The sequence below is a fragment of the Sinocyclocheilus rhinocerous genome, unplaced genomic scaffold, assembly GCF_001515625.1.
Source record: "Sinocyclocheilus rhinocerous isolate Xijiao unplaced genomic scaffold, SAMN03320098_v1.1 scaffold2385, whole genome shotgun sequence".
NCBI classification, from domain to species: Eukaryota; Metazoa; Chordata; class Actinopteri; order Cypriniformes; family Cyprinidae; genus Sinocyclocheilus; species Sinocyclocheilus rhinocerous.
In genome coordinates, this window is record NW_015667271.1 from 525,795 (window position 1) to 538,856 (window position 13,062).

At 37.9% G+C, this 13,062-nt stretch overlaps 2 protein-coding genes across 2 annotated transcripts in view; both read left to right on the forward strand.

The window, feature by feature from the left end:
• Positions 1-2,405, forward strand: part of polr2a (RNA polymerase II subunit A) — a 15,905-nt gene extending 13,500 nt beyond the window's left edge. The window contains exon 29 of the mRNA XM_016545069.1: positions 1-2,405. Coding sequence (XP_016400555.1) covers positions 1-394 — 394 coding nt within the window. The 3' untranslated portion in view covers positions 395-2,405.
• Positions 2,406-3,996: 1,591 nt separating this feature from the next.
• capgb (capping protein (actin filament), gelsolin-like b) overlaps positions 3,997-13,062 on the forward strand; it is a 16,050-nt gene continuing 6,984 nt past the window's right edge. Inside the window, exons 1-3 of the mRNA XM_016545068.1 lie at positions 3,997-4,045; positions 4,138-4,266; positions 12,153-12,346. Coding sequence (XP_016400554.1) covers positions 12,154-12,346 — 193 coding nt within the window. The 5' untranslated portion in view covers positions 3,997-4,045; positions 4,138-4,266; position 12,153. The remainder of the gene's footprint in view (positions 4,046-4,137; positions 4,267-12,152; positions 12,347-13,062) is intronic.

Genomic DNA, 13,062 nt, shown 5'->3' on the forward strand with positions numbered 1-13,062 from the left:
ATACACCCCCACCTCCCCCTCCTACAGTCCTAGCTCTCCCGAATTTACCCCAACATCCCCCAAATATTCCCCCACTTCTCCAAAGTACTCTCCCACTTCGCCCAAATACAGTCCCACTTCTCCAACCTACTCCCCAACTACTCCCAAGTACAGCCCCACTTCCCCTACTTATTCTCCAACCTCTCCTACCTACACCCCAACCAGCCCCAAATATTCCCCCACCTCTCCGACGTACTCTCCAACGTCTCCAAAATACTCACCCACATCCCCTACCTACTCTCCAACTAGTCCGAAGGGCTCCACCTACAGCCCCACTTCTCCCGGCTACAGCCCCACCTCTCCAACCTACAGCCCAGCCATCAGCCCTGATGACAGCGATGAAGAAAATAATTAAAGATGGTTGGTGCCGGGGTTTGTCCTACTTCCCTTATGGGCACTCTGACCCTGGGATAAAGACTGAAGGAAAGCCACCCAGCTGGGGTTGTTGTCATTTACAGGGAAGGCTAAGGAACCTGGGATCCCACATGTGACATCCTCCTTTTTGATTTTTCTCTTTTGGACTTAATGAATTGTTCTTAAATAGCCTCACTAAACGGGCTTCAGTGGTTGCATCTGTTAGGTTAGAGGTTTGAACTACAAGCCAAACAAGGCTGCCTTTGTATAGACCGCTTTGGTCGCTCTAAGTTTAGAGGGAGAACCATTTCTCAAAGTTGGTGGAAAGATGCAGGAGATTGACTGCTTTTGGAGGAGAAAGATCATGCATTGTCCTCCTCTTTCCATCCAGTCATTTCTGCCTCCCTTACTTTTTCTCAAAAATTCAGTGTTGGATGTAAAGGAAATTTAAGAAGTATTGCCAAAAGCCTTCAAAACAGAAAACAGTGAATTGTATCTGAAAAGTTTCAAATGAAACCTTGAAAAATATCTATAACGTAAATAGAAAGGGGGAGAAACTGACCTTTCTCACATTTTACAGCTTTTAGTTTCTTCCCCAGTGTAAATAAGCGCTTGCTCCCAGTTTTGATTCTTTATTCCAGATCTGAACTGAGAACAGTTTAAATATTAATGTTGATTTTCTGTCTAATTTGAGTTCACTTATGAAAAATGTTATTTCTAAAGAAGCAAGGAGGTTCAAAGTGGCTGTTTATTAGAAACGTGTTGAAGCTGACACACATTGTGCAGAAGAAAAATGTCTTGTAATACTGTAGTCTATGTATGTCAGCCCGTGACATGGGTAAAAGTGTTGTCGTGATTGCCCTCTTTAAGAATCAGAGAGAGGGAACAGATGCTTTATTTGAGGCATCAATTTTCTAGTCTATTGTCCCCAAAAGATGCAAGCCTTATCCTTCACCAGCATCTGCCCAGTAATTTACAATTTCAAAAAACTGCAAAAAAAAAAAAAATGGTAACCAGCGGTCTTGTACCTCTGAGTGCACAGAGGAGTGTGAAATTGTGACCTTTTTGGTTTTATTTTTCTTTTATGCTGAGTGAGGCTGGAGCCCAGCTTTACATAAGATGCACCATGTTAACTTTTTTTTTTTTTTTTTTAAACCACCTAGGTTCAAATCTAATGAGTCCTTGTCCTCAGCACTCAACCCTTTAATATAATAAGTGTATAATTGTTTTTTCTGATATATGCATCATTACAATTGATAATCTATTGTGTGATTTACTAAGGAAAAGCATTTATTTTACACTTTTTCTTGCGCTGGCTTCATTGTCGTTGGGTCAGCTTTGCTTTTTGGATTAAGTGCTTGGGGAGGGGAGAAAGGTGCAGTTTGGTTTGTTTCCTTTCGAATATGTACCGTTTCATAACTAAATTTCGTCAGCTGATTCTGAATCATCTTGTGCTCAAACAGTAGAGGGCGACAGAGACTGATTTTACTCGGGCGTTAGAGGCATTTAGATGTTTTTGAGCGTTACCTTTTTAAAACCTGAACGCAAGTGTCGACTTGTGGTTGCCTCAACTTACTCTTCCATTTGGACAGTAGTAGTTGCTGGAGGTTTTGTTGACTTGTAAAAGACTTTGATGCTCTTGCATATTTCAGCTTTAGGTTTAAGGCCTTAGATCGCATTAGGGAGAGCGGTTCTGACAGTCTCTTTAATGCCCTTGTTTGCCTTCAGTTTCATGGCTGTTTCAAACAAGTCCAGTTAATACTCTATACCCAGGCTCCCAGTAAGTGTGTGTGTGTGTGCGTGCGCGTGTGTGTGCAAGTGTGTGTGCATGAAAGGATAAATGGAAAAGACAGGGTTTTCTTGAGTTTGAGTAATAACCGGGTCGGGTTTATGGGGAAAGGAGAATTTAAATTAAGAGAAATTGCCACTGTATAGAAATCAATCTGATACTTCATTCTCTGTATCTATGTTTTGTTTGTTTTTTGACTTGAAAAATAAAAAGTTTGACTAAACTATTGTTCATTTGTGTTTTTACATGGCTGTTGGGTGTATGTTATGATTAACCTTTAAACAACAGTTCACCTGAAAAAGAAAGTTATTTTGTGTTCCACTGAAGAAAGTGACATTACATAAACGTTTGAAACAAACCGTTTTTGTGTGTATATAATGGTTTATAATTAATGGTTTGAAGTGACAAAGTTTGTAAATTACATTAAAGCAACACTATGTAATTTTTCTGTGTTCAAAATTTGCAAAATGTATATAATGAGCGAGTACATCATGAATTCATCTTCCAAACCGCGTTTTTGTCTTATTCCGAATCACTACGGTACACTTATATGGGATTAATATCATCCCATACACTTATAGTAAGTACTTGTATTTGGACTACTGTAGCCTGGTCGGGTCGTCACTGCTGCGGCGTAACCCATACCTGCGTGAATCGCCATAGACAAACTTATAGAAGTAGCTCCGGTTGGAATGTTCTTCCGCGGGATGTGTGCAGTTCTGTTTATTAACCGCTAGAGCGCCAAAAGTTACAGTGCTGCTTTAAAGGGATAGTTCACCCAAAAATGAAAATTCTGTCATTAATTACTCGCCCTCATGTTGTTACAAACCTGTAAGACTCATTAAGAACACATTAAGGTTTTTTTTATGAAATCCAAGAGCTTTCTGACCCTCATAGACAGCAATGTGACAAATGTTCCCAGACCAAGAAACAGTAAGAACATTCTTAAAATCCATGTGACTTCAGTGGTTCAACTATACTTTTACGAAGCTACGAGAATATTTGTGCACAAAAAAAAAGATTTTATTGAACAATGCTTCATTTCTGTGTGAGTGCAATCTATTCGAAAACAGCAGCAGCACACGCATGCATTGTGTTTTTTTAAATCAAAAATATATTGTTTTGTGTTTCAAAGATGAACAAAGGTCTTGAGGGTTTAGAGCAACATTTTTGGGTGAACTATCCCGTTAAGGATTAGACTTAATTTTCTTAAATGTCAAAGTTTTGCAGAAGTGTCTTGTAGCACAATGTCCTATTGAAATGAATACTGCATGCTGTTGTTCACTTCAGTTTGGTAACACATGACTTGTGATTCAACGGGCTGTGTTTAGGATTAACTTCTGTTTTACAGTCTGTCAAACGTATAGGAAGAGTGTTTTCCGTAAGTACGCCCCTTCATTTTGTATGTTTAGTTATCAAATTTCCCATTTTGAATTTCTAAATGAAGATGTGCAATTTGTGTATTTCTTCACATAGACGTGCCTCTTGTTCCAAGGTATTTGAGCCAGTGTTACAGACATTTTTTGCCTCACCGGTTCTTGTTTTTAATAAACCATTGAAACCACAGTCCAGCCCCTGGATTTCCTGTGCTCTTTTGAATGTCTGAGCGAACACAGCCATTAAGTGTGCATGCCTAGCTGCATTTTTTAAGTTGACATAAGTTTTAGCTATGACTATGGCTTATCTATTATATTCATTTGTTTTGTTTTCATGGGCAAGCCCTGACATTATCATGAATGCTTTGTGACTGACTGGGTGTGACCCTTATATGTAACAAGAGAAACCCCTCTGGCTAAATCTGATTTTTAGATATTTTCTTCTCCTTCAGTCCATATAGTCCAGGTCTTCCTGCAGTCAAATCAGGTTATGATTTTGTTGAACTATTAACAAATCCGTGAATGTCACTCTCTGTGCCTTTGGCTTTTTTCCTCATTTTTTGGCATCTGTTTGTTTAGGCGGGGGTGTATTCAAGGGGGCTGGGCCAGAAGTAATGCAGGAAGTGATTTGGTACATTTTGTCTCTACAAATTCTCTTCCTTTCTTTCACGAAACTCTGCAGGGTTCTCCATCTTCAACAGCAGCAAGGTAAGCACTGCCAATCTGCTCAGAAACTCACAAGTTATACATGCATAACCCTCAAAACCAGGCTGTGCCAAAACTGTTCTGCCAAATTCATTTTAGAGCAAAGGAACTTAAAGCAGAGAGAAATGTAAGCAAGAGAGACACTCCCAAAGCTCCGCACCTTAGTCCTTAGGCTCACATCTAGCTTATTTCTTAAAGTAAATGTGGGTTAGATTTGAACACGTTTGCTGCTCATTAACACTTTAAACATAAAAGTTAGTCAAATATTTTGCACATCTTGATCTTGACTCGACTTGAATTTTTAAAATAGGGAACATGGTGAGCATCTAAAATGAAATACACTTATATAGAAAAAGTTTCTTTTCTTGTACACTACTCCATTGAGTGACTGTTATTTGATAACAATTTGCTTGCGGTTTTTTAAGAAATCATGATTTTTATGGCTCCACCTTTGTCTCTTGCAATTATCTGTTCACGATCTACTTGCATGTCTTTGTGTAAAGAAATATAGGTTATATAACAGATTATTTATCAGTTTGCCTTATCAACCTCTTTTATCAGTTTTTTCATCTCACTCTTCTTATTTCACTGCTTTATCTTCATTTGTTTTCTCTATGTTATGTAATAATGCTGTAATAATTTAAATAAGCAACACTGACCGATCATTTGCATTTGTTTTGTAACTTAAATGCCACCAGGCCTACATTTTATTAAGAATTATTATGTTGGTAAAATGGAAAAAAGTATAGAATTTCAGCTAATTAGCTGGGCGAGCCACAGAAACTGTTGTCAAAATTAATAAATCATAATTAAAAATAAAATTATAAATTAATAACTGTCTTGACTTGGTAATAGTTTTGCGTATGGTTCTTCTACTGATTCATAATTTCTGGAAACCATAATTTTTGGTCTACATTGACTGGTCATTTGCATATGTTTTGTAATTTATGAGCCAGTAGGCCAAGCTCCTATTAGCCTACAGTTTATAAAAAACAAATTACAGATTTGAATACAAAGAAAAGTATAGAATTTCAGCTAATTCATATGATGAGCCACAAAAACTGGTGTCAAAACTAATAAATCATAATTAAAAATAAATTATAAATGAATAATTGTTTCGTCTTGGTAATAGTTTTGTGTATGGTTCTACTACTGGTTCAGAGCTTCTGAAATTTCCAACTTTTTGTCTTCGAAACAAAAGCCATGTTTTACCGTGTTTCCTCCATCAACTCCCTCTGATGAGTGGAGGAAAGATGGATGGTGCCTTGCAGTAATTATCACGCTAGTGTTTAGCGTTGGTCAGGCAACCCGACTCTCCTCGCTGTGGGGCGTCCTCGGCAGGGCCGCTCGGATTATTGCCCCGTGTCCAGTTACTGGACACATATAAGCTAACCAGGCCAGGTAAACTCACACACACACACACACACACACACACGAACAGGCAGAATGGAGCCGGACTCAGAAAGCATGCCAGAGCAGGCCGAAGGAGTTTTACAGTTAAGTGGACAAGTGTGTTTCTTAGTTTCGAGTGCGCTCTTTACTTATCAAGGGAGACTATGAGCTTCTGTTGTCATCGCTGTCTTCACATTATGCGCATGGGCCCTCAACACACACACACACACACACACACACACACTGGAACAGGCAGAATGGAGCCGGACTCAGAAAGCATGCCAGAGCAGGCCGAAGGAGTTTTACAGTTAAGTGGACAAGTGTGTTTCTTAGTTTCGAGTGCGCTCTTTACTTATCAAGGGAGACTATGAGCTTCTGTTGTCATCGCTGTCTTCACATTATGCGCATGGGCCCTCATTCCACTATCCTGCACTGTACATGTATGTTTGTCATATTTCATGCTGTTCTGTAGTAGATCGCATACTACTGTTTCAGTGCGGTCCCAATATTGGTGATCACTGTTAAAAATTTTAAATGGAATTTTTTCAATCTATGTATACACAAATTAATACATAGAGAAAACTGCAAGTGAACCATTTATAGGCTGAATTAAAGTCGAAGTGTAACACTGAATCTTGACGCATCATGCCGAGCTCACAATAGCGACACTCAGTCAACCAATGGCGTGGCAGAGGGGGCAGTTTGTTGACCAATGGGAAAACGGGAGGAGTGTTTAGGAAACATGGCTGAAAACGGCCCTAGTGTCAGAACACGCATACCTCTCTACTATAGTAAATGAAAAGTAGTGTGTTAAATTAGTATGCCCAAATTAGTCCAAAAGGCCAAAGTGCACATTTAATGGACAACTTTGCACTGGCAACATGGTGGATGAAGAACGTCTGGATTGCATTCATACAACACACACACATACTTTATATAACATTTTTATAGGCTACCTAAATCATAGTACATACTCTGAAGCTGCGTCCGAATTTGCATACTGTCTGAATAGGTACTATATTTGTAAAGAACCTCGCGATTGTTAAAAAGTATATGTTCAATGAATGTGAGTAGTATGAAATCCAGTATGAAATCCAGACGTACGGTACTACATCCATCATGTTGTCATTGCCATGTTATGTATGGGTGTAGGTTGCGTTGCTTCACTGCTATTCACAAATCTTCTACTGTGGCCTCATGCGGATTGTAAAGTCTCCATTTGATGCCCATCTTATTTATCCTGTAAGAGTGGGCGTGGCCATTTGTAAATTTTATGGGTCTGGCTTCCGGTCTCATTCACGTCCAGCTATTTTTAGCTGTACAAAACAGCTCATTTTGCTGCTTGTATATAGCAAATTGGTGTGTCTTACCATGTTATTTTAATGTATTATCTTAATTATGAACACACTGGTTTGTAGTGCACTACACATTGTTATACTTCTCGTTATTTCCCTATAGCGGCTAATAAACCGGAAGTCTCGCCCATAGGCGTACTTCCGCGTTGAAGAATGGCCCTGTCCCAAAATGGCAACTTACGGTCTTTGCATACGCGCGTCCGTTAAGTCCACAAGACCTTAGATTGTCCCATTCGTTTTTTTTAGCTTTTTGAAGCCTGCTTGCAAACGCCCCATTTGCGGCTGCTATGCGCCTTCCATGCGCACTTCTGCCGAGCCTGCACTGGAACACTTCATGTGCACTTGCAGTCTTACGGACTTATAATGGCCGCCGCGTGCGCGTGTCTGTTAAGTCCACGAGACCTTAGGGTGTCCCATTTGTCATTTTAGCGTTCAGAAGGGTGCTCGCGAGGTTTAACCTTAGGTTTAGGGTGCGATATGGGACAGGGCCGTGCACTTCAAAAATCTCGCTGGAAGTATTAAATCATCGTGGTACTTTTCACCTGCTGTTTTATGAATACTATGAATTTAGACATACTACTCTTTTCATGTGCCATTTTTCATTATTAATGGAAATATTCGGGGACAGGGAGACTGTATGCGATTTTTCACGGAACATTATTTTTGAAATTCCACTTGGTGGTGCTAGTGCAGAAATTATGCACGTCACTGTTAATGAATGTTTAATTTTCCTATTTTATATCACATATTATTTTATTTTATATTTTTTATATTATAGAGGTTATAATTTGAGTTAATCCTACATTGATTCTGAAAGGTAATGACCACGGAAATAGATCATTAGGTCCATGTCTGCTATTTTTTTTATTGAATGGGGTTTGCATCCTGTTTCAAATCAGACAGTAAAGTGGATCAGGCCCTAGTCATTGCCAATTATTATTTTTGGCGATTTTGTGTGTGTGTGCCAGCTTGCATGTTCTTCACCCTGTGGTTTTGCATGACTCACTATAGTTGTGTGTGTCAAACACATTTTTGACCACTTTGAGACACTTTAATATCGGTTTACATGAGAAGCCAGAATTAATTCCTGTTTTACACCTTGCTGTAGTGTGAGGGTGGAGTGTTAAAGCGCTCAATGAGGTGGAGCTGTTTGATCAATGAGGTCAAGAGAGACAACATGTCATTGTTTTTTTGACATTGAGAGCACATATAACTTCTGTCTAATCAGATAGCTTAATGTAATGCAAACAAAATCTCTATGTGTTCTACCACACTTCATCATATGATCATTTTGAAAAGGTTTTGATGACGTTTTATGACCGAAACTGTCCGTCTCGCTTCTTCTTTCTCATTACATCATCTATCTTTAGAAATGACAATTGCTTACTGACTAGTGGATTTTAAATATAGCATACATGTATCTTGTAAATTCTTGAAACTGATCATAAAATTTGTATCATAAAGTGATGAACTAGAAGAAGCCAAAGCTGAATTATAACATTTATGAGGGGGTAGTTATCTGCTAGTGCTTCCTTGTAGTTTATGAGGTGCCATGCCCGAATGGTGAATAAACGGAAAATGTTGCACCGAATGAACAGATAAAGAGGGAGGAGTAGCATCTTTTAATTCTGTCATAGCTATTTGTGTGTCTAATCAGATAGCTTAATGTAATGTAAACAAAATCTCTATGTGTTCTACCACACTTCATCATATGATCATTTTGAAAAGGTTTTGATGACGTTTTATGACCGAAACTCTCTGTCTCACTTCTTCTTTCTCGTTACATCATCTATCTTTAGAAATGACAATTGCTTACTGACTAGTGGATTTTAAATATAGCATACATGTATCTTGTAAATTCTTGAAACTGATCATAAAATTTGTATCATAAAGTGATGAACTAGAAGAAGCCAAAGCTGAATTATAACATTTATGAGGGGGTAGTTATCTGCTAGTGCTTCCTTGTAGTTTATGAGGTGCCATGCCCGAATGGTGAATAAACGGAAAATGTTGCACCGAATGAACAGATAAAGAGGGAGGAGTAGCATCTTTTAATTCTGTCATAGCTATTTGTGTTCACAACAGTGACTATGTGAAAATATTCTTTGGCATTGTAGGGGAATTTACAGTTAAAACCCAAGCATCAGGTGTTGAAATGAAGACCAGGAGTCAGAGATGCAATCAATTGGAAGAAAAATTTACTGAAGAAAATAGTTTGCAGTTTCATCAGCAGAAGTCAGCTTCAATACTCGCGATGGAGTTCGTAGGCCGCTCTGTTTACATGCTCGAAACACCAGTAATTATACTCTAACAGAGGTCACTGATTACGTCAATACATAGGTTAGTAAGATTCTGGTTGGTTGAAACATAGATAAAATCTCCACACATGGACGTAAAACTTGAAGCATATCTTCTAGTGATTATTTTGGTGACAAGTGATCAGAGGTCAGACGCAATAGGTCTCTCCAGAGACGTATATTAGATACCCTGGATATCAGAGTGACGGCAAATGACGTTTTCCTCCTAGGGCTGTCTCTGCATCTAGCTGCAAAGACAAACACTCTCACACATACGCAGAGAACACTTATCTGTACTTCAAGGTTGCCGGGCTCTGCCCAGAATCTTAACAAATATGGTTCACTGCACACACACAATGAGAGCAGCTTCTTAGAGAGTAAAAATACAGAATAAAGCAGGATTCTTTAATATCTATATTATGCAGATACATCAATATCGCAGCTGTTTTGATCACTCGTCGTTCACGTAGATGGGAGGTCACCCTGACCTCCTGACATGGCCCTGTGACTAGGAAATGAATAGATCTTAGCATGTAAAGGAATACTGTTACACATTCCATTATTGCTACAATGGAAGACTACACACATTCTATCTATATATTTATTAATATAGATGGCAACTAATAACTTGATTCAATCATCAAACATTCTAGGAGGTTAAATGCTGATCAATAACTTTGATTAATAATCAAACAAGAAGTAATATAATTAATATTATTATGAAGGACATGGTAGCTCGACATCCACTCCTTCAGCATTGTGAAACTGGACGTGTCTGGCTTTCTCTATAGCAGGTCTTGGAGTGACATGAGATAACATGGGCCTCTGAGGCCTCTTCTTTACATGAGAGTGCAGTAATGCAGCTCTGTTCTAGAGCTCCTCTCAGTGTCAGACCATCACAAGAGGAGCCTAATTAGACTGATTGATTTATTTGTACCATGCCAATTTATTTGCAAAGCCCATATTTATGTTGTAAATCCGCATGCCTGTCAAAGATGATATGCTATCTAATATCACCAATGATTGATTTAGTTTGGTTTCCATTCTAATTAAAACATTTGATAGATAATAAGCTTAGCGGACCATTAATATTGATAAGTGAGCAATAACACAGAATTAAGCCATTTTTTATTGGCCTAAGCAGCTTAACAACAAAAAATGGAATAATGCCAAGGCAGAAAATGAAGAAATCTTAGGAGGAACCAAAACTCCGCTGTGGAGGTCTTCATCCTCAGGCTAATACATCCTTATTGTCTTGAGTGTTTCTTTGGCAGTCTGCATATGTTTTCATGCGTGCTGTTTCCATTACGCTGTGGTGTCTAAACAAACAGATTTCCAGAATCCAGATCATGTGTTTTGGCAGTCAAGTTACTGACAGGTCAAAGAACCAATCAGATAACAGTCTTTAACTGATAGCTCTGTTGGCAAATTAGTGAGAGGAGTAGAGCTACAGTGGAGCAGCCATCGGCCCAGAAGTAGTTTGTAGAAGTAGAAGTACTAATGACTAGTAGTTTATATATATATATATATATATATATATATATATATAAGACAGTAATATTGTAAAACAGTGATGAAAAACAAACTGTACAACATGTGAAAGACTGTGTACATCAGTGTGTGAAAAGAAATATTTCCTGTTAAAGAAACAGATACAGTATGTTGTTGTTTTTTTGTCTTTTTAATTTAATGGTTGTACTTTCCTTACTCTTGAATATACACTACCATCTAAGCTTGGAGTGATTGAGATTTCTTTTAGACAAATTAATGTCACAAAAAAATCACAAAACATATTAAGCAGCATGACTATTTTCAACATTGATAATAATAAGATAATAATAATGTTTCTTGAACAACAAATCAGCATATTAGAATTTCTGAAGGATCATGTGACACTGAGTAATGGCTGCTGAAAATTCAGCTTTGTCAGCATAAATGGCTTATCAAAATAAATTAAAATAAAAAAATTATTTTAAATAATATTTTCAACCAATATTACTGTTTTTACTATATTTGTCATCAAATGAATGAAGCTGTTGTTCTCATAAGAGACTTCATAAGTTCTTACTAAATGTATTTATTTATTTTTACAGAATTGGTTTAAAAAAAGAACAAATAATCATTTTATTTCTAAGATGAGGCCTGAAAGCTACTCACATGTATCATTTAATGGCAGAAGTATGCTAGTTTTATGCTATTCCAATGTCTATCCTTCAAGATGACCAGTGTTTCCTAACCTTTTTACTTAGCAAGTGCTGGGCGGTATGACCAAAAATGTATATCACGGTATTTTTCACAATTATTCAGGTTTCACGGTACATGACGGTATTTTTTTTTCATGCATGACCGGGTGTTAACCATATTTTCTACTGATTGAGAGAGGAAATACTGCAGTATATTGACTTAGAATGCCCTATTTTACTGTCCTTTCAAACAGTGTCGCGTTCCGAACGTTGTTTAAGCGACATACACCGGTATTGCGGTATTTAAAAAATTCATATCATAACAAAAATAAACACCGGTATTCGGTATTTACCGGTATGCCGCCCAGCACTATTAGCAAGTCTTCCTTATTTAACACTCCTGAATCTACTCATCCACTCATTAGGGCACTCATCACTGGAGTACTCTAGGAGCAGAGCTGGGAAACACAGGCAATTGTATCAGCTTTCAAAACATATTTCAGGGAGGAAACAATGAATATTTAATTAATTTTAATTATAATAATTATTAATTTACTGAAATTAGATGTACAGTTTGCTGACTGTAGTTTTTTTGGAGACTTTATTTATCTGTTATTCTTGTTTGATCCTCCCTTTCTCACCGCTTTTCTGTTTCTCTGCAGAATGCTCCCATTTCAGGCCGCTCCAGGACAGTTTGGGGATGAGATCAGACAGCCGGGACTGAGATGTTGGCGAGTGGAGAAGATGAAGGCTGTTCCTCTGGCCCAAGCTGAGGTGGGGGCTTTCTTCAACGGTGACTCATACCTTGTGCTGGATAACCGGGGTGACCAGGGAGCAGACCTCCACATGTGGATCGGTGAGATGATAGCTGCTGATTTTCTCTGTTGGTTCATTTCGTCACTTCCTGTGCAGTCTGAAAGACACAGGATAGACACTTTCAGTATGTAAGGTGACATTATTTCAATCTTCTGTAACTAAAATTTATTTTTTTTGATGATGATGATGGTTTTAAAGGGACAGAAGATGTGGCCTGAAAACAAATAAGCACCTCAACATTTATCATTTATTTCACATGCCAATGACTTAAAGATGATTGATTGATTAATTGATTATAATTAATTGATTGATTAATATGATATATATACACACACACACACTACCGGTCAAAAGTTTGGGATCAGTAAGACTTGTAATGTTTTTTTTTAAAGAAGTCTCTTATGCTCATCAAGGCTGCATTTATTTGATCAAAAATACAGAAAAAAACAGTAATCTTGCAAAATGTTATTATAATATAAAATAATGGTTTCTATTTTAATATCCTTTAAAATATAATTTATTCCTGTGATGCAAAGCTGAACTTCCATCAGCCATTACTCCAGTAAACAGTGTCACATGATCCTTCAGAAATCATTCTAATATTCTGATTTATTATAAAAAAAACACATTATTTTCCACGTACTGTGCATTATTGTTTCTCCTCTATGCCCCGCCTTTCTGAAACGCGTCGATTTTTACAAAGCTCATCAGTCTGAAAAGCGAGGTGTGCTCTGATTGGCCAGCGATCCAGTGCAT